The sequence below is a fragment of the Oncorhynchus kisutch genome, linkage group LG4, assembly GCF_002021735.2.
Source record: "Oncorhynchus kisutch isolate 150728-3 linkage group LG4, Okis_V2, whole genome shotgun sequence".
Classification (NCBI taxonomy): Eukaryota; Metazoa; Chordata; class Actinopteri; order Salmoniformes; family Salmonidae; genus Oncorhynchus; species Oncorhynchus kisutch.
Genome location: NC_034177.2, coordinates 46,559,422 through 46,586,637, shown reverse-complemented (window position 1 = coordinate 46,586,637; position 27,216 = coordinate 46,559,422). Strand labels below are relative to the sequence as shown.

At 43.0% G+C, this 27,216-nt stretch overlaps 1 protein-coding gene across 2 annotated transcripts; it reads left to right on the top strand.

Moving 5' to 3' along the window:
- Nucleotides 1–935: 935 nt before the first annotated feature.
- LOC109889605 (nuclear factor of activated T-cells, cytoplasmic 3) lies at nt 936–25,913 on the top strand. 2 transcript variants are annotated; one of them, XM_020481160.2, is made up of 12 exons: nt 936–973; nt 1,097–1,167; nt 2,246–4,015; nt 8,790–9,981; nt 10,354–10,516; nt 12,288–12,487; nt 13,270–13,442; nt 14,904–15,044; nt 15,434–15,489; nt 15,601–16,669; nt 17,520–17,579; nt 24,568–24,680. In XM_020481160.2, exons 3-11 carry the CDS (start codon nt 3,931–3,933, stop codon nt 17,546–17,548), a joined length of 3,108 nt encoding a protein of 1,035 aa, XP_020336749.1. In that variant the 5' UTR covers nt 936–973; nt 1,097–1,167; nt 2,246–3,930; the 3' UTR covers nt 17,549–17,579; nt 24,568–24,680. The 2 variants fall into 2 exon arrangements, with proteins under 2 accessions (XP_020336749.1, XP_020336748.1); XM_020481159.2 differs by lacking the exon at nt 17,520–17,579 and having other exon boundaries at nt 942–973; nt 24,568–25,913.
- The last annotated feature ends 1,303 nt before the right edge of the window (nt 25,914–27,216 follow it).

Sequence of the window (27,216 nt, the reverse complement as noted above, 5' to 3'; positions counted from 1 at the left end):
TAAAACATAATAGAAAGCATATAGACATGATAATGGATCTATATTATCAAATAACTGCCCATTTTCTGGCCCGCAAATAGCTTTTGCCTAACAAATCAGTCCACACAAAAATCTGTGCAGCCCTCTGCTGAATTTTGAAATCCCCATGTGGCCCTCGAGCCTAAATAATTGCCCACCCCTGCTATAGTAAGTTCCTAGTTAAGTCACCTGTTAGTATCTATGTAGGCAGGTATTTCCTGTAATATATACAGTACCAGTCAAAAGTTTGGACACACCTGGACACATACGTTCAAGGGTTTTTCTTTATTTTGACTATTTTCTACATTGTAGCATAATATTTTTTTTTTGCGGCTCCACTCTACCGAGAACATCTTAGGGCTAAACTCGCCAGGGTACTCCCCCCTAAACACACAAACATCACACTACTGTCGTAATATGTACAGTCATAATAATATGTACAATCATAATGTACAATATGTCATATTTACAGACGTGTTTAACGAATCAAAATATATTTGATATTTGAGCATTCCAGGTGACTATCTCATGAAGCTGGTTGAGAGAATGCCAAGAGTGTGCAAAGCTGTCAAAAATGCAAAGGGTGGCTACTTTGAAGAATCTCAATTATATTTTGATTTGTTAAACACCTTTTTGGTTACTACATGATTCCATATGTGTTATTTCATAGTTCTTATGTCTTCACTATTATTCTACATTGTAGAAAATAGTACAAATAAATAAAAACCCTGGAATGAGTAGGTGTGTACAAACTTTCGACTGGTACTTTATGACGTTTGACTGTAAATATGACATATTGTACATTATGATTGTACATATTACTATGACTGTACATATTATGACAGTAGTGTGATGTTTGTGTGTTAGGGGGGAGTACCCTGGCGAGTTTAGCCCTAAGATGTTCCCGGTAGAGTGGAGCCGCAAGAAGAAACTGGCGCAACCACGATATGAGATGGTAAGTTGACCACTTTATATTAGCCATGGTCTTACAACATACAAGCTGTCAAAAGCATTTATGTGTAGTGTTGATATGTGCGTTTGCTTTCTAACAAAATGTATTGTGTATGATGTTTTCAAGTACAGCACTCTCAAGACCGGGCGTTCCAATCCATAGTTAGTGACAAAGAAAAAGTACAGATCCACTCTGCGGTGAGTTTATACAGTGCCTTCAGAAAGTATTCATACCCCTTGACTTATTCCACATTTTGTTCTGTTACAGCCTGAATTGAAAATGGATTAAATATATATCTATTTTTACCCATCTACACACAATACCCTATAATGACAAAGTGAAAACATGTTTTTAGAAAATGTATTGAAAATATATTTGGAATGTCAGCATGGTGGTGGCAGCATGGTGTTGGCCGCATCATGCTATAGGGATGCTTTTTAGCGGCAGGGACTGGGAGACCGGTAAGGACAGGGGGAACAATGAACGGAGCCATATACAGGCAAATCCTCAATGAAAACCTGCTTCTAAGTACAAATGACCTTAGGCTTGGGGCGAAGATCTACGTTCCAACAGGACAATGACCCCAAGCATACAGCTAAAGCAGTGCTAGAATGGCTTCAGAACAATAATGTGAAAGTCCTTGAATGGCCCACCCAAAGCCCAGACTTCAATCTCATTGAAAATCTGTGGAAAGACTTGAAGAATGCTGTTCAACGCTGCTCCCCATCAAACTTAACAGTGCTTGAGAAAATCTGCAGGGAAGAATGAGGGGGAAAAAAAAAAAATCGCCAAATCCAGATGTGCAAAGCTGATAGAAACATACCCAAGACGAGTCAAAGCTGTAATCGCCGCCAAAGTGCTTCTACAGAGTATTGACTCAGGGGTTTGAATACTTATGTAAATGAGATTTCACTTTCACTTTCAATCAATTTGCACACATTTCTAAAAACGTGTTTTCACTTTGTCATTATGGGGTATTGCGTGTAGGTGGGTGAGGAAAAACATATGTTTAATCCATTTTGAATTCAGGCTGTAACAACAAAATGTGGAATAAGTCAAAGGGTATATATACTTTCTGAAGGCACTGCAGTGAATGTGCTAAGTCACCCAGGGTGTGTCCCAAGTTAAACCCCGTGAATGTAATGCTTAATAACACTGTTATAGTAATGCATATTACGTAACAATGCTATAATAATGCTTAATAGCTGTGTTATTCACTCATAATAATGCCAAATGACTTAACACAACACTTTCTCTTTTATTATATCCATGCAGGGTGAAGTCAAAGAAAAATGCAGAACAGGCTGCTGCTATAGTATGTCTACGTGTTCTGGGACTGCCAGAGGGGCGGGCGGGTGAAGAGTACTCTGGGTTGGTGGGCAAGAGAAAGAGGGAGGAGAAGAGGAATGAGAAGCCAGATGACGAGGACACCACTGTAGAGTAATGGAGCCAGGAAAAGACCCCTGTCTAAAAATCCAAAGGAGCAACAGCTGCGGAAGACAACAGGGCACCAGCTATTCCAACTGGTGTACAGCACCAGACAAGCACAGAGTGATGCTGCACTGTGTAAAATGACTAATGCTTTACGACCGCAATAAGACGGTATGCTCCTTTTTATATTAAATGGTGGCGGATTTGCAGCAGGGGTCAGCTCTTGCCAGGGGGAGTGATTGATACAGTAGCGGCCATATTGTTGTGAGTTTGAGACATTGCCTACAAGAGCAGCGTACTCTGAGTAACTGAGACACTGAGTAACTGGAACTGTCAGCTCTCACCCCAATAGTCAAACATCAATTAGCATGAGGCGTTCCATGCTATTTATTTTCTCTCCTGGATTATTTTGTTTATAGACAACAAGCATGTTTGGTGTTTGTGTGAAGAAGGCATGCTCTACAGGGGATTAAGAAATGGCCCTATTCTTATTTTTTAAAATTTGATAACCAAAACCGATAATTAGATTTTTTATTTTTTTTTAACTGGTCAAATACGTAACAAGACAGTATGGCAGTCTACTTGAAATCACACATTCTCCTTATGCTTGCAATACTGAATGTATTCTGCTGTAATGTCACGATAGAAAAACCACTTAGCAACTTTCAGCACCACATCATATTGACCAGAAGCAAGGTAATTATTGGTTTTGTTTTATTGTTATTGACAGGAGTGTGTAATAAAAGGTGCCAGAGGAGGGCAGTACAGGAGCTGTATAAAGCTAGTTAGAATTATCAGACAGTATTTATTTTGTAAGGCCTTTCACAATTGGTGAAAACTTACTTTTTTTGTTGCAGTTTTCATCCTTATAAAGTGGTTGTTGCTCTATCACTGTTAAACTATAAAGGTTGATGATTTGATTGTGGTATGAGTGGTGTGTGTGTCTGCTGTTGGATCACGGATGGTTTATTTGTTTTTAAAACTGTTTGCTTCTAACGAGATAAGTATTCGTATCGTTGATTGATTGCAGTCTCCAGAAATACATTAATTGTCTTGTCAGGTGATTTGATACTCTAAAATGGTCTAGTAGCTTGTAGGCCTACAGTACTCTCTCACCAGCTACTTACAGTACGCGGGGTGATGCCGGGTGTAGTATTTTGCTGACGTCATGAACCAAGCTGTCTGTAATGCTTTGTTTGTAATGTGGAAGTTTGGAGTAGACTACCAGCCTACTTCATCAAGAGTAACTACGGTCGAACCATTGTCTGCGTCTTTTCTAGTCCGAGAACTGAACTGGTGAAGTATCAAGAGAATATAATAGATTCATAATAAATGTCGCCTGGAGGGGACACGCATTTAGGAATCGCTTTAGTTATTTACAACTTCGGATAGGCTTCTTGTTGCAGTTTATAGTGTAAACATAGTGTAAACTAAACAAATTTTCCTCCTGTTGTATCGTTAACATTTTGAGTCTAGTTTTGAAACAACCCAGGAATAAAGAACTGTAAAGAACCGACTCGTAAGACCGAATGACTACTGTAAATTGTAGCGGCAATGAGGAACTGGACTTCAGACTTATTTTCGGAGAGGACGCGCAACAGCTAGGCCCCGCAGGTGAGTTTTTATTTTTGTTATTTTTTACAATGTATCCGTATTCCACAAAGCTTTAATAGAATTTTACAAAGTTACCAATTTGGTGCAAATGTTCTGTTTGTGTCGCCTTGGCTAGATTGCGGTATCTGGTCATAGAGCCGAACCACGACTGTAGGCTGCATTCATTGACTAATATCAAATCATATTTTATTGGTCACATACACATGGTTAGCAGATGTTAATCCGAGTGTAGCGAAATGTTTGTGCTTCTAGTTCCGACAATGCAGTAATATTTAACAAGTAATCTAACAAATTCACAACAACTACCTTGTACACACAAATGTAAGGGATGAATAAGAATATGTACATATAAATACAGTGGGGCAAAAAAGGATTTAGTCAGCCACCAATTGTGCAAGTTCTCCCACTCAAAAAGATGAGAGAGGCCTGTAATTTTCATCATATGTAGACTTCAACTATGACAGACAAAATGAGAAAAAAAATCCAGAAAATCACATTGTAGGATTTTTAATGAATTTATTTGCAAATTATGGTGGAAAATAAGTATACTGAAAATAAAGTATGATAAATTACAGGCCTCTCTCATCGTTTTAAGTGGGAGAACATGCATAATTGGTGGCTGACTAAATACTTTTTTGCCTCACTGTATATGGATGAGCGATAGAGCAGTATATACATATGAGATGAGTGATGTAGGATATGTAAACATTATTAAAGTGCCGTTATTTAAGGTGACTAGTGATACCTTTATTAAGAACATTTATTAAAGTGGCCAGAGATTTGAGTCTGTATGTTGACACAGCCTCTCTATGTTAGTGGTGGCTGTTTAACAGTCTGATGGCCTTGAGATAGAAGCTGTTTTTCAGTCTCTCGGTTCCAGCTTTGATGCACCTGTACTGACCTCACCTTCTGGATGATAGCGGGGTGAACAGGCAGTGGCTCGGGTGGTTGTTGTCCTTGATGATCTTTTTGGCCTTCCTGTGACATCGGGTTCTGTAGGTGTCCTGGAAGGCAGGTAGTTTGCCCCGGTGATGCATTGTGCAGACCGCACTACACTCTGGAGAGCCTTGCGGTTGAGGGCGGTGCAGTTGCCGTACCAGGTGGTGATACAGCCCGACAGGATGCTCTCGATTGTGCATCTGTAAAGGTTTGACTGTTTTAGGTGACAAGCCATATTTCTTAAGCCTCCTGAGGTTGCGTCTTCTTCACCACGCTGTTTGTGTGGGTGGACCATTTCAGTTTGTACGTGATGTGTACGCAGAGGAACTTAAAACTTTCCACCTTCTCCACTACTGTCCCGTCGATGTGTATGGGGAGGTGCTCCCTCTGCTGTTTTCTGAAGTCCACGATCGTCTCCTTTGTTTTGTTGACATTGAGTGAGAGGTTATTTTCCTGACACCATACTCCGAGGGCCCTCACCTCCTCCCTGTAGGCCGTCTCGTCTTTGTTGGTAATCAAGTCTACCACTGTAGTGTCGTCTGCAAGCTTGATGAGTGAGTTGGAAGCGTGCATGGCCACGCAGTCATGGGTGAACAGGGAGTACAGGAGAGGGCTGAGAACGCACCCTTGTGGGCCCCAGTGTTGAGGATCAGCGGGGTGGAGATGTTGTTTCCTACCCTCACCACCCGGGGGTGGCCCGTCAGAAAGTCCAGGACCCAATTGCACAGGGCGGGGTCAAGACCCAGGGTCTCGAGCTTAATGACGAGTTTGGAGGGTACTATGGTATTAAACCTCTCTGGGATCTAGCGTCCCACCTCGCCAACAGCCAGTGAAAGTGCAGGGTGCCAAATTCAAAACAACAAAAATCTCATTAAAATTAAAGAAGCAAGCATGCATGCATTGAAGCATGCGTCGGCTATTGTAGCCCTCTACATAACCTAGGCTATCAATTGAGTAGCCGAATAATCCTAGAGTAGCCTACAGATTAAGTTGAATAAGAATGTACTTTTTATATCTTTAAATGTTAGGATTAAGTTCTAACATAAAATACCACACTAGTATTTTATTATTGTACTGTAATCAATGTGCATAACAAGTAGTGACGATTTTAGCATGTAAATCTTGGTGGGGCAATTTTGTTTTACATGCATGCCACAATACTAAACAATAGATTCATTGCATTATAACGGTGACAAACAGTGCCCACAAACTGTTAGGACCTACATAAAGCTGTCCCAACACCTTACCACTGCTACACCTGGCTATCAGCGGAGCCTTGTCTGGCAGCGAAACAGTTCATTCAGCCTCTTTTACTGCCTTTTAAAAAATATAGCTGATATGGCTGACTTGCTTAAACAAATGTGGTTTCTACTGACAATTGAGATGTACAAACTATGGCATAAGGGGACGAAGAGCGGATAAGAGGCAATCCGTAATATCGATTAAGACACGGGCGTAGTCAATATAACGGTTTGTTCAGCACTTTTGAAATGTACAGCGACAGAATTCAGACCAAGTCACAACCATAGGATAAATAAATGGGGCATAGCTGTAGTCTAGTGGTTAGAGCATTGGACTAGTAACCAAAAGGTTGAAAGTTCAAATTCCCGAGCTGACAAGTTACAAATCTGTCGTTTTGCCCCTGAACAGGCAGTTAACCCACCCTAGGCCGTCATTGAAAATAAGAATTTGTTCTTAACTGATTTGCCTAGTAAAATAAAGGTAAAAATAATAATAATAATAAGCAGGCAATGGAAGCTCTTACAATATTCAATGATGACTTTTCTCTAAAACAGGCTATAGGCTAAATTTGCACCACCAAGTCAGAACAGTTAGTTATGAGGCCGCACAAGCTTGTCGGAGGAAGCAATGTGAAACCAACACTGAAAGCACGGAGCTAGGCTAAATCCTCTTCAGTTTGGAGCTGCCTTTCTCAAGAAAGCAAAAAGAGACCATGTTTGTATGTGGCTTTATTAACTCAATTATATATTTAGGATATGTGACATGTATTAATGCCAAAATAACATGCAAACAGAATATAAATATATATAATTATGATCTTTTTTATATATATATTTTTTATATTAGCTTAACTGCCCTGAATGACGTGTCGCCACTGATAATGACGCACCAGACATCTTGAATGACATGGAGTTTATTACACAGTTGCATTTGATTATATTTAATCAGATCCTGGTCCAGTTTACATTTGGATATATGCAAAATCTGAATGTCTCAATATACAGTATCACTGTGTAATTTGTCGAGTAAAACCCTATTGTATTGACAACTGCCCATTTTGTCATTTGGGGGGTCTTGCACAGAGATTTCAGGGGAAAGGCCTGGGGAATGGGTCAAATGTCAGTGACATTGGGGTTTGTTTCGCCTTGGCTAGATTGTGGTATCTGGTCATAGAGCCGAACCACGACTGTAGACTGCATTCATTGACCAATGTGTCGGCTACTGTAGCCCTCTACATAACCTTGGCTATCAATTGAGTAGCCAAATAAGCCTAGAGTAGCCTACAGATTAAGTTGAATAAGACTTTACTTTTTATATCTTTAATATCTATTGTAATAGAAGAGAATAAAACATGATAGCCACCCACTTCCTGTTTTCCATCGGCCATTTCTCTTGTCTGTTTCCTTCCTTATTTCCAACTCCTGTAAATGGCACCCGCATCTCAGTCAGGCGCCAACACATTCTACCACCCAGCCAGAGGGGCAGCCAAGCCGGTGTTGCATCAGATAACGTTTATATTCATTACATTCATTTTGCAAATAAGTCAAGGCGAAGGGCTGTTCTTTTATGTGCTCCATATCGTGGCACACACAGCCCTTTGACATCTCACCATCTTTGCATTTTGTGTGCAGACCAGGCCAGAGCAGGACAGTGTGTGGTTACGTTTGTCCTTGTGTGAACTAGTGTAGACGGTAGGCTGTGGAGTTTAAAAGTATCGACACGACCACTTTATCGCAGGCATTTTCCTGATATTGTTCATGAAGATAGGTAGCCTATACTAGAGGAATGTGAAGTTTGAGGTGAAATAAGTTTGCTAATATGGGTAATTTGGACCATTGATGGCTACAGTCATGAAACTAGTAGTAGTAGGATGACTTGGTGCACATGAATGTTATAAATGTATCATTCTATTTATTGTTATGGAATAAATGCAGGCATTTTATCATGATATGGACTTTGGTCCATATTGACGACCAGCTCTAGAAGGCCGCCGCTTTTGTTGCTGTTGCTAAGTTGACACCGGTGATAACGTACAGTTAGTTAGTTGTGTGATTTAGACTTGTGAGCGAGCGCTGCTGTTGTTAATCTATCCACCGCCAAGCCGCAGGAGCCCCTGCCAAACAGGTCAATCTCTATGTCTAGTCTTCCCCACAATTTGTGGACAGACTCTGAAATGGCATTTATGACAACATTCCCAGTGGGTTATGGATGACTAGTCTAGGCTGTCTGTGTTAAAGGATCGATCAAAAGACAGAGTAGTAGATGGTGAGTAGTTGATCAGAGAATTATCATTTGTTTGTCTGTTATCTCCTCTCTGGGGTAATGCAGGGAGCAATGGCACCAATTTTATCTGCTGCTGTATGCCCTAAAGACTAGACACTTTGCATTGAAAATGAACCTCCCCTCAATTTGCCTACACTCCTATCTAGAACCAAAAAGGGTTCTTTGGCAGGCCCCATAGGAGAACCCTTTGAAGAACCACATTTGGTTCCAGGTTCCCTTTCCAGAGGGTTCTACGTGGAACCCAAAAGGGTTCTCCTATGGGGACAGCCGCAGGAACACCTTTTTCTAAGTGTCCTTTTTTTATACCCAGGTCCAGACCCTGGTGACAGCACGCCATACTATACCACCCAGTCTATGGTCAATCAGCCTATTGGCCAGGCCCAAGACTTACAACAGAGCCAGCAGCACCACCAGGCTGCTTCTCAACAAGCTCCTCTCCAAACCTATGGTAACTACCACCCCAGCTCCAGCTATGAAGTTCACAGTTCCAGATACTGTCCCATGGGACACCTCCCCAAGGCGTTCGACTGCCCAAGCATCCAGATCACATCTATCAGTCACAGTCACCAAGAGCTGGGCTCCAGCCAGGATGCCGTGCCCATCAGCGGGGCAGACGGCGGGGGTGAGTGCGGTCGTGAACGGTCCTGGTCCAGGGATCACCTCTACCTACCCCTGGACCCCTGTTACAGGGACTCATCGTCCCTGAACCCCAGCCCTTGCAGCAGCCTGTCCTCCAGGAGCTGGCTGTCCGACGTGTCCTCCTGCGAGTCCTTCTCGCACGTTTACGACGACGTGGAGGCTGAACTGAACGAGGCGGCCGCCCGATTCACCATGGGTTCCCCGCTGGCCTCTCCCCTGACCTCCCCTGGCTGCTCCCCACAAGGCCAGGCCGTGGGGGGATTCGGGGTAGAGCTGTGGCAGCAGCAGTACTTCATGAACACCCACTCCCTCTCGCCCCACCAGTCCCCTCGCCAGTCGCCCCGTCAGTCCCCCTGTCACTCTCCGCGCAACAGCGTCACAGACGAGAACTGGCTTAACCCGCGCCCCACCTCCAGGTCCGGCTCAAGGCCCACATCACCTTGTGGGAAGAGACGACACTCCAGCGCAGACGTCTACGGACAGGGACCTTCCCCCTCCCCATCCCCTCATCAGTCCCCCTGCCCCACCCCCAGCCACTCTCCCAGGGGCAGCGTAACAGAGGACACCTGGGCGGTTGGAAGCCCTGGTGCCATGGGGGCCCTTCTGTACAACCTCCCTGAGGTAGACGTTCCCTCCAAAACCAGGAGGACCTCTCAGCAGGCTCACATGGGTTTACTGCATGGACAGGGAGACTCGGGGCTGGTGCCCGAAGAACAAGGAGTCGTGTTGCCTCACCTGGACTCACCTGCAGATGAGTCTGGGTCTACTCTAAAACAGGATGGCCTTTTTGAAGAACTCTTTCTCTCGGTTCCCTCACACTTCACCTGGAACAAACCCAAACCTGGCAACACACCCCTTTTCAGGTTTGTTTTTCATAATTACATAAGCATCAATTCTCACGTGTGCTTCATCATGCTATCCACCAGGTGAACACTCATTTCTGCGATCACTCAGCATGGTGCAGACATTGTACTACCATAGCAGCCCTAGCAAAGCCAAGGGCCAAGAGATCATAACTAGAGGTGAAGAACAAGATACCAACCCCTATGCTGAATGACAGTATGTTTATGAGAAATAATGTCTGGGTTGTAGTCGTTAACGCACACTGTAGCAAACATTCTTGCAATGGAAAATAATAATTTCTTATTGGGCAAGTTGGGCAATCCCTCTCTGTTTGTCTGTTTTCTTCCATTTGCTACCTAAGTAATATGACCCTGTGTTGCCTTCCCACCCAGGACCTCCTCCCTACCCCCACTGGACTGGCCCCTGCCCAGCCAGTTTGGCCAGTGCGAGTTGAAGGTGGATGTGCAGCCACGGGGCCACCACAGGGCCCACTACGAGACAGAGGGGAGTCGGGGGGCTGTCAAGGCTGCCTCAGGAGGACACCCTGTAGTCAAGGTTAAGAGAAAGTCTTTCCCAACCTCATGACACCAGACCTGGGTCCAAATAGTATTTGCACTTGTAAAGCTCAATCTAGCACAGCTAAAGTATTTAAACACATACTATTTGAATCCAGGTCTGCATGACAAATGTACAGTTGAAGTCTGAAGTTTACATACACCTTAGCCAAATACATTTAAACTCAGTTTTCACAATTCCTGACATTTAATCCTAGTAAAAATGCCCTGTTTTAGGTCAGTTAGGATCACCACTTTATTTTAAGAATGTGAAATGTCAGGACTCTGACCAAGAAGATCAATATGATTGCGCTAAACTTTATGCCTGGTTCACATAACAAGTTGTGTTTTGATAAACTGCTGTTTGCAATTGTAACCTTGAGGTGTCAATCAACGTGTGACATCCTGAGATATCAAAGGAGGTGTTCTTGTTACAATGAACTGTCTTGAGTAGGTGTTTTGTGCAATTACTCCCTCCCTGTTATTACTTGAAATTGACATTTATTGAACAATGTTATCAGGGGTTTGTGACACTTGTTCATGTATTAGGCTCAGTAAATATGGGGGGTGACGTAGCTTATTCAAACCCAACCAACCACAAGAGCACTGGCGGCCCTAATCTCGCACTGTAGTTTCTCGCTCTCTTGCTCTCCTTCTCTGTAAACGACAGATACATGGTAACCCTCAGACAGACAGCCTGTTATTGTAGCCCAACAGCTCTTCATTTAACACAGGCGCGTGCAAGCATGTGTGTGTGTGTGTGTGTGTGTACATGTGAGCTTTGTGTTCTGTATATTCAAGTCCACATCAAGCATGGCCTTGGAAGCCATAACTCTAGTAAACAACTAGCCTGTGCTGTGACTCACTACATGAGAGAGGAGGGATCCAAGGTGTATGCATTTAAACCCATGGATGGTCACAGCTCGTACTCTAGTTACTCCAAAGTGCTGCACATACACCAACAACCACACCCTTTGATCTTTTACCATTTTAAGTAGTCTGTGCTCGGGGTATCACACTGGGCATCACATTGGGTATATCACCAGAGCGTATCACCTAACGTTTAGCAGAGCACTACTTGCCAGTGGGGCTGGAATACAATCCCTGGATCAGGGCTCAGAGTATCACCTAACATTGAGCAGAGCTCTATTTGCCAGTGGGTACCGTCTAGCAGAGCACTATTTGCCAGTAGGACTGCAGTGGGACTGAACTACCATCTATGGATCAAGGTGCAGCCAGGCTGGAACAGATGCAGGCTGAGATAAGCAAAGCTTCATTGAGGCCTGGCTCTCATGTAATATATACCAGCTAGTTTATTTTTGGGTGGCTTCATTACTCTAGTGTTAAAGCCACACAGCTTCACACTCTAGTCCTCTGTAATGCCACAATCAGTGTTTCCCTGTACATTGCATCACGTAGGCGTGTTGGACATTCCTCAACCTCAGGCTGGCTCTTCAGGGGCACAATTTATTTTTGGTGACCTCAAATGGTTTGAATTGGGTAATTTCATTGCAGGCAATCCAGGATGTACATTGCATAGCGCAGGTCACATTTTTAGACATTGTCTGGGTGTATTGCTATCAGTACAGAGCTTTGGCATTGGTTTTGCATACTGTTTCTAAACAGACCCAAACACACTTATTTAAATGTACAGTGCAGAGAACAAGAGTGCTCATAAGAAGAAGTGAAACATGGTGTATTCGTGTATTTGTAAATCGTATATGAATGCGTATATGATTTCTATGATTTCTATGGATTGGTGTCATTTTCAGCTCATTGGATACAACGAGAAGCCAGTCAACCTGCAGATTTTCATTGGAACGGCAGACGATCGGTACTTGAGACCACATGTCTTCTACCAGGTGCACAGAGTAACGGGAAAGACGGTGGCTACTGCTTGCCAGGAAAGCGTAATAAGCAGTACAAAGGTTCTGGAAATCTCTCTCCTCCCCGAAAACAATATGTCCACCAGGTACGGGTCATAACCATGTCATATTTATGTTTTCAAAGCATCACAAGGCTAAAAATAGAACATTTGTGCTTGTGATTTATTGGTATTATGATCTAAAATGTAAAATGGCTTCCACTGTGAATTCTCATCATTTTTGAACGATTTAGAACAGATGATAGCATGTTAAAAATGGGAATGGGTTTTCGTCTAAGAATAAGCATATTTCTACACCTAGAACAAATAGAAACAGACAGAACATAACTATTTTGTCACGGAAATGTAGCTGCCTTACATAATAGAAGAATCCAGGCGTTATTTTCTCGCACTATCTGATACTTATTGGTCACTATTCAACAAACGACATAACATCATAAAATGACATGTGAAGAATGTGAACTATTTAAAGCATTATGGTCATTCTTTATTAAGGGCGGCAGGCAGCCTCGAGGTTAGAGCGTTGGGCAGTAACCGAAAGGTTGCTGGTTTGAATACCGTTGGGCAGTAACCGAAAGGTGGGGGAAAAATCTGTTGCTGTGCCCTTGAGCAAGGCAATTAACCCTAATTGCTCCAGGGGGGCTGTACAATGCCACCCTGGACATGACCCCACACCCTGCGGGTGTCTCAGGGGTAGTTGGGACAGGCAAAAAAAAATAAAAAATCCATTACACACTTGTGTATAACAGGAAAAATATAAGCACCCCCAAAAGTAGGATTATTATTAGCTTACTGTAAATATTAAAATGGAAATGTTTATATGGGCCTTTATAGAATGTTGTCTCATGCTTGTATTTCTCCCTCTACAGTATTGACTGTGCAGGCATCCTGAAGCTGAGGAACTCTGACATTGAGCTCAGGAAGGGGGAGACTGACATCGGGAGGAAGAACACGCGTGTGCGAGTGGCATTCCGTGTGTATATCCCTCAGCCCAGCGGCAAGGTCCTGTGTCTGCAAGCTGCCTCTATTCCTGTGGAGTGCTGTGAGTACCTTTTATTCAGTAGGCCGGCCTACATACTGTAGTAATAGTACCAGTCCAAAGTTTGGACACACCTACTTATTCAAGGGTTTTTCTTTATTTTTTACTATTTTCTACATTGTAGAATAATAGTGAAGTCATCAAAACTATGAAATAACACATATGAAATCATGTAGTAACCACAAAGGTGTTAAACAAATCAAAATATATTTTATTTGCGACTGCACTTGAAAAAACTTTAAAAGTTCTTGAAATTGTCTGGATTGACTGACCTTCATGTCTTAAAGTAATGATGGACTGTCATTTCACTTTGCTTATTTCAGCTGTTCTTGGTCTTGGTCTTTTACCAAATTGAGCTATCTTCTGTATACCACCCATACCTTGTCACAACACAACCGATTGGCTCAAATGCATTAAGAAGGAAAGAAATTCCACAAATTAACTTATAACAAGGCACACCTGTTAATTGAAATGCATTCCAGGTGACTACCTCATGAAGCTGGTTGAGAAAATGCCAAGAGTGTGCAAAGCTGTCATCAAGGCAAAGGGTGGCTACTTTGAAGAATATAAAATATACTTTGATTTGTTTAACACCTTTTTGGTTACTACATGATTCCATATGTGTTATTTCATAGTTTTGATTTCTTCACTATTATTCTACAATGTAGAAAATAGTAAAAATAAAGAAAAACTCTTGAATGAGTAGGTGTGCCCAAACTTTTGACTGGTAATGTACATGCGTTCAAAGATCCACATACATTATTCATATAGTCCTGAGTTTTTCCCGATTATGGGACTTGACCAGAAATAATCTTTACATTTATATAATCTATATTTAGTGTTTGGTATAATAATTAGTTAAAGGCTATAACTTGTGACCAGACCTCCTCTTAAGGATCAGACCCTTTTTTTCCAATTTTCACCTAAAATGACATACCCAAATCTAACTGCCTGTAACTCAGGACCTGAAGCAAGGATATGCATCATATTGATACCATTTGGGAAACAATTTGAAGTTTGTGGAAATGTGAAATTAATGTAGGAGGACATAACACATTAGATCTGGTAAAAGATAATACAAAGCATTCTTTTTTAACCATCTTTGAAATACAAGAGAAAGGCCATAATGTATTATTCCAGCCCAGGCACAATTTAGATTTTGGCCACTAGAAGGCAGCAGTGCATGTGCAAAGATTTAGACTGATCCAATGAACCATTGCATTTCTGTTCAGAATTTTGTATCAAGACTGTCCAAATGTGCCTAATTAGTGTATTAATACATTTTCAAGTTCATAACTGTGCACTCTCCTCAAAGAATAGCATGGTATTATTTCACTGTAATGGCTACTGCAAATTGGACAGTGCAATTAGATTAACAAGAATTTAAGCTTTCTGACAATATCAGATATGTCTATGTCCTTCACTGTTCAGTATATGTAATAGTTAAATGTAATTGACTTGCAGCCCAGCGCTCGGCCACAGACCTTCCCCAGATGCAGAGTTGCAGTCCCCTCAGCTGCTTGGTCAGTGGGGGTGGGGAGATGATAATTACTGGCTCCAACATATCCCCCGAGTCAAAGGTCATCTTCCTGGAGAAAGGCCCTGGTAAGAGACGCTGACGCTGCCTTGACTTTATCGAGTTCATAGAAAGGCTAAAGGATAAGTCTGGTTTATCCTTGTCCCGAACCATACTCACTTGGATATGTTCTTTCCAGCACCATTCCAGCAACTATAGTAAAGTAGCTTTGCCTTGTGCGAGCCGGACCGGCTCATAGGAGCAAGTGCTCCTATGATCTCAGGGTGAATACTGTAACCACGAGTCCACCGAGGTGGTCCAACAACTATGGTGGTGCATAACCAGGCCAGCACAGTGCAGCTTTACGTGACTTGGCTCAGTAGTGTGAAAAGTGTAAAAACCGATGCCAAAAAAAGGAAAATATTCTTCCATTAACACAATACAACAGTGTGTTAATTGTGATGTTTTATCTCTCCAGATGGACGCACACAGTGGGAAGTTGACGGAAAAGTTATTCGAGACAAGAGTAAAAGAGTAAGTAGAAACCTAAATTACATGATTAAAGTTAGCCTACATGAAATCAACCTCCCAAACCCTGGATCCCTTGAATAGATGATAAATCATTTGGAAACATTCTCTTTGCAGTCCAGAATCGTGGTTGAGATTCCTACCTACCACAACACCACTGTGAGCTCTGCAGTCCAGGTGCAGTTCTACGTGTGCAACGGGAAGAGGAGAAGAAGCCAAAGGCAAAGCTTCACATACTTGGCTGGTGCTTCTCCACACCATTATCCCACTGCCAGTGACCATGCAGTTGTGGCTCCTCGGGTGAAGCAGGAGCTCACTGACTCAACCTATCTGTCTACTTGCAACAATCTCCCTGGCCTATATCCAACAAGCAGCAAGCAGAATTCTTCTGACGGGGCCTTCACTCAGGACAGGCCCTTGTATGGTTCCTCTGATGGTCACCCTGTGCCTTGTGGTCCGCCCTCCCAGCCAGCATACACTCCCTCAGGCTCCTCGCCTCTTCAGCACTCCCCTCACCTCCACAGCTACAGTCCCAGTATGGGATACCAGCGGATAAGCCCTATGCATACACCTGATTCAATGCCACCCCCTCGGACAAAGCCTGTCTACCAGGCCACACAACATAATGTGCCTTATAGTGGCCAGGCCAGCTCTCCCATGAGACCTGGTCCTGCCGCATTCCAGGTCATTCGACCTCAGTCTGCCCAGCCCAGGCCAGCTGTCTCCAGCCCTCATAGGGAAAGTGTGATGTACCAGAGCCTCATTGGACCTGATCTCTCTGTTGCCACTCTCCAGTCTGCCAGAACCCACACCCAGAATGCAACCCAGCTGCAGTCTCTAAAATACCACTTTTCCCACTCAGACTCTGACCTAGCGGCTCTACAGGCTGAGTATAATCTGAGCTACCATTCTGACAAAAACTTGCCTGCTTCGTATTCTCCCACTCCTGGAGTAGCAGCAACCTGCTCCACCTCCCCGTTAGCATCAGCCTCCTCTGGGGGTCCCCTGAGGCACCTGTCCCCCAGCAGCGCTCAGGGGCTGGCCTCTGGTATCGACCCCCAGGAGTGTCCCCCGGCACCCCATTCCCTCTTCTCAAACGACAGAGGGAGGGTGAACATCAAGCAGGAACCAGAGGAGAAGCTGCCTCTTGGCTCCATGGGACTCCAGGAGATCACACTAGATGATGGTAAGGGGATCATATGATACTTCTTGCCATGTAGTGTATGTGGACATCCCTTCAAATGAGTGGATTCGGCTATTTCAGCCACACCCATTGCTGACAGGTGTATAAAACAAAGCACACAGTCATGCAATTTCGATAGACAAACACTGGTAGTGGAATGGCCCGTACTAAATACACCAAATACGCCAAATACAACCGGTGTAGTAGCTCTCACAGTGAAATGCTTACTTACAAGCCCTTAACCAACAATGGAGTTTTAAGAAAATACCAAAAAACAGTAAGAGATAAGAAAAGCAAATAATTAAGGAGCAGCAGTAAATAACAGAAAGCGGGGCTATATACAGGGGGGTACCGGTTCGGAGTCAATGTGTCAATGCGGTGGCACCGGTGTCGAGGTAATTGGTGTAATTATGTACATGCAGGTAGGGTTAATAAAGTGGCTATGCATAGATAACACAGAGTAGCAGCAGCTTGGGGGTGGGGGGTGTAAGTAGTCTGGGTAGCCATTTGATTAGCTGTTCAGGAGTCTTATGGCTTGAGGGGAGAAGCAGTTTAGAAGCCTCTTGGACCTAGACTTGGTGCTCTAGTATCGGTTGCCGGGCGATCTTATCGTTGTCGGTGATCAGGCCTACCAATGATCTGGCCCCCCTGAGTTGAGGATCAGCGTGGCGGATGTGTTGTTACCTACCCTTACCACCTGGGGGTGGCCCGTCAGGAAGTCTAGGATCCAGTTGCAGAGGGAGGTGTTTAGTCTAGTCATTAGCTTAGTCATGAGCTTTGAGATCACTATGGTGTTGAACGCTGAGCTGTAGTCAATGAATAACATTCTCACATAGGTGTTCCTTTTGTCCAGGTGGGGAAGGGCAGTGTGCAGTGCAATAGAGATGGCATCATCTGTGGATCTGTTGGTGCGGTATGTAAATTGGAGTGGGTCTAGGGTTTCTGGGATAATGGTGTTGATGTGAGCCATTACCAGCCTTTGAAAGCACTTCATGGCTACAGACGTGAGTGCTATGGGTCGGTAGTCATTTAGGCAGGTTACCTTAGTGTTCTTGGGCACAGGCACTATGGTGGTCTGCTTGAAACATGTTGGTATTACAGACTCAGACAGGGAGAGGTTGAAAATGTCAGTGAAGACACTTGCCAGTTGGTCAGCGTATGCTCGGAGTACACGTCCTGATAATCTGTCTGGCCCAGCTGCCTTGTAAATGTTGATCTGTTTAAAGGTCTTACTCACATCAGCTGCATAGAGTGTGATCACACAGTCATCCGGACAAACTGATGCTCTCATGCATGTTTCAGTGTTACTTGCCTTGAAGCGAGCATAGAAGTTATTTAGCTCGTCTGGTAGGCTCGTGCAACTGGGCAGCTCTCGGTTGTGCTTCCCTTTGTAGTCTGTAATAGTTTGCAAGCCCTGCCACATCCGACGAGCGTTGGAGCCGGTGTAGTACGATTCGATCTGAGTCCTGTATTGACACTTTGGCTGTTTGATGGTTCGTCAGAGGGCATAGCGGGATTTCTTATAAGCTCCTGGGTTAGAGTCACGCACCTTGAAAGCGGCAGCTCTGCCCTTTAGCTTGGTGCGAATGTTGCCTGTAATCCATGGCTTCTGGTTGGTGTATGTACGTACAGTCACTGTGGGGACAATGTTCTCGATACACTTATTGAAAAACTCAGTGACTGATATGGTGTACTCCTCAATATCATCGGAAGAATCCTGGAACATATTCCAGTCTGTGCTAGCAAAAGAGTCCTGTAGCTTAGCATGTGCATCATTTGACCACTTTTTTTGAAGAGCTCGGGGACTTTCAACATGGCCCCGTCATAGGTTGCCACCTTTCTGACAAGTCGGCTCATAAAATGTCTGCCCTGCTAGAGCTGCCCCGGTCAACTGTAAGTCCTGTTATTGTGAAGTGGAAATGTCTAGGCGCAACAACGGCTCAGCTGTGAAGTGGTAGGCCACATAAGCTCACAGAACAGTACCGCTGAAGTGCGTAGTGCAACTCTCATTACTGAGCTCCAAACTGCCTCTGGAGCAAGGTCAGCACAAGAACTGTTCGTTAGGAGCTAATGAAATGGGTTTCCATTGTCAAGCAGCTGCATACAAGCCTAAGATCACCATGCGCAATGCCAAGCGTCGGCTGAAGTGGTATAAAGCTCCCCATTGGACTGTGGAGCAGTGGAAACACGTTCTCTGGAGTGCCCGAATCACTCTTCACCATTGGCAGTCCGACGGCTGAATCTGGGTTTGGCGGATGTCAGGAGAACGCTACCTCCCCAAATGCATAGTGCCAACTGTAAAGTTTGGTGGAGGAGGAATAATGTTCTGGGACTGTTATTCATGGTTCGGGCTAGGCCCCTTAGTTCCAGTGAAGTGTAATCTGAATGCTAAAGCATAGAATTACATTCTAGACGATAATGTGCTTCCAACTTTGTGTCAAAGCGAGGTCCATACATAAATGGTTTGTCGAGATCGGTGTGGAAGAACTTGACTGGCCTGCACAGAGTCCTGACCTCAACTGACCTCAACAAGTTGTTTTATAGTCTTATAGGCATAATTTGAACCAAATGTTATTGTTCACAATGCATATTATTGCCCACAATATTTGTTTAGTAATGTCAATGCATATTGTTGTCCACAATACTTCTTTAGTAATGTCATCCATGTGAATATCGAAGACCCCGTGAAACACAGCCTTTATACATAGGCCTCCATCAAACCCGGTCATTCTCATCAAATCCCATATTTCTTTATTTCTGTAATATTTCACTAAAAGGTGTTCTAAATTCTGTTCATCATGACAATTGGGCATAAGACACAATTTACTTTTGTCAAAACAACTCCAATTTACTACAGCATGCACTGGTAAACATCGTACGGAAATCAACCAGAAAAAAAGATCGCTTTATAAATAGTTTTGTTCAAGAGACTGTTCCAGTTAATATTTCATTGTCTGAGAGACCCGATCATTGTCTGAGAGACCCGATCATTGTCTGAGAGACCCGATCATTGTCTGAGAGACCCGATCATCACCACACCGAAAATCCCCACATAATATCGCACACATAAATAGCCCCTAGTTTCATAAATAATAGCTTTTTCTTAGATGCTGTGTATAAATGTATCACTGTTATTTTCGTTTCCTCTAAAGAAGCAGTCCAGTATTAACTAATCGATGTCTGCCAAAAGCTAATATTCTCAGCTCATTTAGATTATTTGCTTACCTTCTACTGGGGACTTGGTTTCTCATTTTTCTTTTTAACTTGGCTTTGGATTGAACTGCGTTTGGAAGTGTAAACGGCGTAACTAACTCTTGCGGGGAAAGGGAGCAGGGGTTGGAAGGAATCTGTCTCTCTTTCAGGGGTCGGGGGATCAGTACTGAAGTCTGACTCGTTCGCGTCCTCAAAGGACTCTTCTTCCTTGCTCTCACTGCAGCTAGACCTGGAGGATTGGATACTCTAGTTGACACCTTCCTGGGAGACCTGGTCTCCTTCACTTTCTTTTTCAGCTCCCTCAGCTTCTCTTGCATTCACTGGCACTTGCCTCTCAGCTGTGCTTTGACCTGTAGTGGTGACCTCGCGCTCTGCCGTGGCGTGGTGGATGGAACTCACTGTTGAGGTTGGTGGCTCTGACTCCTCTTCCAGCTCTTCCTCTGGGCTGGATTGGGGACCAGCCCTCGCTTTGTAGGCATAAGACTGGGGACACTTGCAGAAGTCGTGGCCCTCTTTTCCACACAAGGTGCACTTGCTTGGAGACTCACAGTCCCTGGATTTGTGTCCAAGGTCTCCACATCTCCCAACACTTCACCTCTGGGCAGTCCTTGACATGGTTGTCCAGCCTCTGGCAGATGTAACACCGAGGGGTTTGTCCAGGGAAGGAGATCTTCCCCTTGTACGGGTCAAGGGATATTGAGTTAGGGATTGTTATCGACTGCCCACTTGTGGTTTTGCGCACTTTGTACTTGCGTACTCCATACCATATCCCGAACTTATCTACCAGTTTCACTGCAGGTTGTAAAATTGTGCAATACCCATTTAGAAACAGTTCGACGTCATGATCTGGAACTCTTCCCGTCCAGAACTTTACAAAGACCATCTTGACGTCCAGCACAATGGAGGACTCCACTGTCCCGTCCTTCTAATTTGTGGCTGTCTCTTGAGCTAAATGGACTCCAGGAAGCGGCGTAATGGGGGTTCTTCCTTAAAGACGGGCTGTAAATCTCTCCTGTTCGGAAATGCAATGAATCAGTAAACATCAACTGCACAAATCTAATTGGTTTGGAATAAGAGTGTCTCTCTAACATAGTCGCAACTTGGTGGATCGAGATTGACGGTGTATTTTAATCTTGCCCAGTATTGACCAAAACGAGCGACATATGTCGACCACGGATGAGCCATACAGCTCTGACAGCTCGGGACTACAAAATGATTATTATGGGAGATAATTGATCTATACTTTGGTTTGTCATGGACAACCGCCATGATCTGCCAGACATCGTGTGTTCATCCAAAATCGAATCCAAGTGAATCAAAAACATTACACTTTTGGTTTCATGAGTCTCCAAGTGGCCACACGCCTCTCCAAAAGTGTACACAGTTCCTAAGTCATTTCAATGCACTTTTATGCACTTTTTTTTTGTTCTTCTAGCTGTGCCGTTGAGGAACTAGCGCACACTTGTAGTTGTTTTGTTTGGAACACAACCCTGCAATCACACAATCACTGTTTGTTTTCCCAATCCAAAAAAACGGCCCATTATAAATCACAATTTGGGTCAGGTGAGCTTCACTTCAACACTTGTTCTATTTCCCAACATGACTAGCTAGGTTTAAAAAAAGATACGATCTTACAGTGTTAGGCTTTCACAGAGCAATTCAGAGAAACAGATGGTCATTTTGGGACACATAGAAAGGAGTCATGCATTCAGGTGCGTGTTCTGCTGCAAACTTTCTTTACAATAGACAAACATAGGCACATTCTGTTCAGAACAACCCAGGGCATGAAGCCATGTCATCTTGTAACTGTACATCAAACATAGTGATCATAAACGCTGACACTGTATAGGACATGAGTTTTATGATTATTGAAGTGAAGTGCACATTTGGACTCACGGGTGTTTGGCTTGCTTGTATTGCATCATAGCTGTATTTATTATAATCCCCAACGTCTCATCTTTCAAAGTACATTGAGTCCTCTTAATTTACAGCATTTCCCTCACTCTTTCAACAGTTTGCTAATGTTGTCCAATTAGCGGGAGAGATGGAGGTAACTTCTAGTCATGTGCTGTGCTCAAGTTCAGAACGGCTGTCAGTCAATAACCATACAGCTCTGTGAAGCACAGAGCCTGAGCTTTGACATCATTTATAGCATGTTCCTGTACAGCCGCTGTCTAATTTAGGTTCTGATCAGTGCCCCAATCTGCCATTTTCAACCCGTATACTGGTAGGAATATAAAGGGGAACTGTCAATTATCTAAAAACTAGTAAAACCCACATTTTTTCATATTGTAGCTTAGATCCTACTTTACATCACCTAAGGTTTTTGTTGTGCCTGCCATCGGTTGAGACACTTGCTCTTGAATACAGGTTTGATGTAATTTCAATCATAGAAATATAATTCTTAGAATGGACCTATCCATTCAGACCACTGCAATTTAGCTGGTACACCATTGAAATTGTAATTGAATTAACATTTTAACTTCTAATTACTACCACAAAGATGGCCGCCAGTCCACCCACTGTCGAATGTCAACTTCAATGGTCATGTGTTTTCTATTATTTATATTTCTAGGATCTTAGTAGGTTTCTTATGGAGGATTGACAGTATAATTTAAAAGAACAGATATTCCCATTCAAGTCAACATTCTCTGATGTGTGGACCTCCCATCAGCTTTGTGGTACCATTTTAGTACATTTATGAGCCAAAACATGACACCCATCCTGTATTCAAGAGTATGTTGTGTCTCCACTGATGGTGAACATAACACAACAACCTCAGATTATGTAAAATAGGGTCTAAACTACAACATATGTGAATTATGAATAAATCTGAGTACTCGTTTTTAGATAGTTGACGTTTAAGTTTTTTTTAAATACCACAAAAAAAATGTCTTCAATAGTATGACAACTCTGTTTGGAAGCTTTTAAATTATATCAATCTCAAACATTTATATTTTCCAGTGATGTAGACATGGACGCCTCGTCGTATGGTGGGGTATACAAAATAGGTCAACTTTTAGAACCTTTATCTCCAAAAAATCACTTTCTGAGCACTTCTACCTCGGGCAAATATGTATGGGAGGTTTCATTCAAATCAAAAGAGGTGCTGTCAAAAAGTGATTGAATTCATATGGATTTACCCAGCTTAAAGTAGGGCTGGCTGTAATTACAGGCCTTTAGGGGCCAGGCGATGAACCATAAAGCTCTCAGGATCTCACCATGCCGACCTGATTTTTTAATTAATCACCTCGCGCTGGCCGGACTGTGTTTGTCCCGACAACACAGTCACTGTGGCCCAGTATTCTTGTCACCATATGCCCACTAGGTCTTTGTTTGCTCCTCTACAGGGCTGCATGGCTGCCAGCCCATGTGTGTGCATTTGTGTGTGCGTGCATGCATACGTGTGTGTGCACTTGTGCACATACCGTATGTGTGTATGCGTGCATTATGATATAGGTTAATTATAGGCAGAAGCCCGGATTGCTAGCTAAGGAGATGACACTTTTTACTGTGTGTATGTTAGTATAGCCTACAAACTATAGTCACATAGAGGAGGCTAAAGATACCTTGCACGCTAATCTGCTTCAGTTACCATCTGTGGCACAGCTGTCACAGGGCAGTAATGACAGACAGGCTTTCATAAGACCCCCCCCCCCCCCCACTACATACGGCTTGAAAATAGGACCCCTGGCCTGAGCTGGGTGGAAGGGTCCTCTTTGAACTTGACTTTCACCCTACAGGGTTTCTGCAACTCTGATACTTAAATTAAGAAACAGCGAGTTTATGTCTCATTAGGTGAGATAAGATAATCATTTAATTGAAAGGATTTAATCAATTTGTAATTTCAAATTAAAGTGATTTCATTGATGTACAGTTGTGGGATCTTTTAGTTTCAATGATTTTGTTTTTCTTAATGACTAATTTTCGGCCGTTACATTGTCTTGTACGTGTTCTTGGAGGAAGGGAGCTGGTGCAGTCAAGCTGTCGGAGTTCCTGTTAGTCTATTGGTTGAAAAAAAAAACAGGGACTGGTTATTTCCGTTCCCTCAGTGCTAGCCTGTTTGTTTACATGTGTTGTCTATCATCTACCCTCATACACGGCTCGGGTTGCAAACACACCTTTTCATGGAAAGGCTATGAGTACGGTGTATATGTGACCATTTGATCCATGTGTTTTTGTTGCACTGTAGGGAATATAAATAGACATCACAAATGCAGACTGGAACCTCAGCCTTCGACATGGATCCCACCCTTTGATAAAGCTCCAAAATGTGTTCTCACCATTCAGCCATCTCTAACCTTTAGACCAGGCCTCAATCCTTGTTGTTTTTTTCATCATGCGTGACATCTGCAGAGGGAGACTGTTAAAACTAAAAGAAAGCAATGTGTATCAACAATGCATGGTATTCAACGTCTGTTCCACATTGGTTCACGTCAAAATAAGTAAATTATACATTTAGCGTTACAACAAACTGCACACACACTGGTTGAAACAACGTTGATTCAGCCCGTGTGTGTGCCCAGTTTTTTCGTACTGCAAAAATGTATAATTGACTTATTTTGCCGTTTTCCGTTTGGTTTAGATTTAGAAGATTGGCAATGCTGCCCTCAGATGACTGAAACAACTATAAAGTAAGACACGACAAGAGCCTTGAAACTAAACCCCGGTGTGTCTGTCTTTTACAGTGAATGAGATCATCGATAGAGACATATCTCAGCTCGGTGGCGGAGCAGCAGAGTCCAATCAACCAGAACAGGATACTTATGGATGGGATACTGTGATACTCCAGTGATAATGTTCTTCCATTCTGTGGCCTTCATTCGGTTTCTATTAATCATCATCATTACTCAGGACAGGAGTTGAATTGTGTTATCTATGCATTTGGCGGTTCTATTACTAACTGACCATAATATTGACGGCAAAACCCATTGTGGTTTAACTGGTGCAATTAACCCAGTTGCTGGTAATACATACACCTGTGGAGGTGGTTAGGCTGTAGAGAATGTAACCACTGGGCACAGATGTCAATTCCACGTCTATTCCACGTTGGTTCAATGTCATTCCATTGAAATGACGTGGAAACAACATTGACTCAACCAGTGTGCCCGGTGGGTATGCCTGTTTGTTTGCTTATCTAACAGTTCAGGATTTTCAAGTCAAACTAAAATATATTTTAAGATGGAAATACTTCTCATACCAAAGATGTTTTATTTGTTGCCCTTAAGGCACAGCTGAAATATGACAACTAATTGTCTGTAAATGCATGAAAATTATGTATTTGGTGTTGAAAGAACATTGACGTCAATGAAGAGGCTGAAAAAGGCCAAATACCAAATGCTGTGTTAATTTAATATTTATTGGTGAAATACATTCGATTTAAATTTATTTTTGATACTGTAGCTCTTGCAGTTGTATGATTCTTTAGAATAATGATACATTTTCATAACCTTCTAATGCCTGGTATTGTATGCCTATTTTCTATTTTAGTTTCCAAAGAATGTACAGTATATTATCCAGATTTATATGATACTTTGGCAGTATGCTTAGGTGTGAAGTAGCTATATCAAAGTCAAAGTTATAATGAACAAAAATATAAACACAACATGCAACAATTTAATTGATTTGACCGAGTTACAGTTCATATGAGTATATCAGTCAATAGAAATACAATACAATTGTTTGTTGTCCGTAGCTTATACCTGCCCATACCATAACCCCACCACCATGGGGCACTTTGTTCATAATGTTGACATCAGCAAACCGCTTGCCCGCATGACTCCATACACATACGTGGTCTGCGGTTGTGAGGCCGGTTGGACATACTGCCAAATTGTCTGAAAGGACATTGGTGGCTTATCTTGGCAAAGGTGAGATGTTCACTAACAGAAATAGGATTTTTGTGTATGGAACATTTCTGGGATCTTTTATTTCAGCTCATGAAACATGGGGGACCAACACTTTACATGTTGTGTTTATATTTTTGTTCAGTGCATTTCATCAGGTTTTTGTTCAATAAAAAAAAAAAAAAATTAATAAGCCTGTTCTCTGTGTATCTGTGAGTGGTTTTGAAAACATACAAAAGGAGGGGGTAGGTGTGGTTATACATTTGAAGTTGGACGTTTACATACACCTTAGCCAAGTAGATTTAAACTCAGTTTTTCACAATTCCTGACATTTAATCCTAGTATAAATGCCCTGTCTTAGGTCAATTAGGATCACTACTTTATTTTAAGAATGTGAAATGTCAGAATAGTAGTACAGGGAATAATTTATTTGAGCTTTTATTTCTTTCATCACATTTCCAGAGGGTCAGAAGTTTACATACACTCAATTAGTATTTGGAAGCATTGCCTTTAAATGGTTTAACTTGGGTCAAATGTTTCAGGTAGCCTTCCACAAGCTGGGTGGATTTTGGCCCATTCCTCCTGACAGAGCTGGTGTAACTGAGTCAGGTTTGTAGGCCTCCTTGCTCACACACGCTTTTTCAGTTCTGCCCACAAATGTTCTATGGGATGGAGATCAGGGCTCCAATACCTTGACTTTGTTGTCCTTAAGCCATTTTGCCACAACTTTGGAAGTATGCTTGCGAACTATTGTTTGTACGGATGAACGTGGTACCTTCAGGCATTTGGAAATTGCTTCCAAGGATGAACCAGACTTGTGGAGGTCTACAATAATTTTTTTGAGGTCTTGGTTGATTTCTTTTGATTTTCCCATGATGTCAAGCAAAGAGGCACTGAGTTGGAAGGTAGACCTTGAAATACATCCACCAATTGACTCAAATTATGTCACTTAGCATTGTCATGTCATGTCACTAAAGCAATGACATAATTTTCTGGAATTTTCCAAGCTGCACAGTATGTAAACTTCTGACCCACTGGAATTGTGAAACAGTGAATTATAAGTGGAAAAAATGAACAACACGTAGAAGTAGAAGTCCTAACCCCCCAAAAAAAAGCTAACATGAAATTTGTGGAGTGGTTGAAAAACTATTTATTTTTTATTTTACCCCCCTTTTTCGTGGTATCCAATTGTTGTTAGTAATTACTGTCTTGTCTCATCGCTACAACTCCCGTACGGGCTCGGGAGAGACGAAGGTTAACACAGCGCGCCTCCAACCCGGAAGCCAGCCGCACCAATTTGTCGGAGGAAACACCGTGCACCTGGCTACCTTGGTTAGCGCGCATTGCGCCCGGCGATGAGACAAGGATTTCCCTACCGGCCAAACCCTCCCTAACCCGGACGACGCTAGACCGATTGTGCGTCGCCCCATGGACCTCCCGGTCGTGGCCGGCTGCGACAGAGCCTGGGCGCGAACCCAGGGTCTCTGGTGG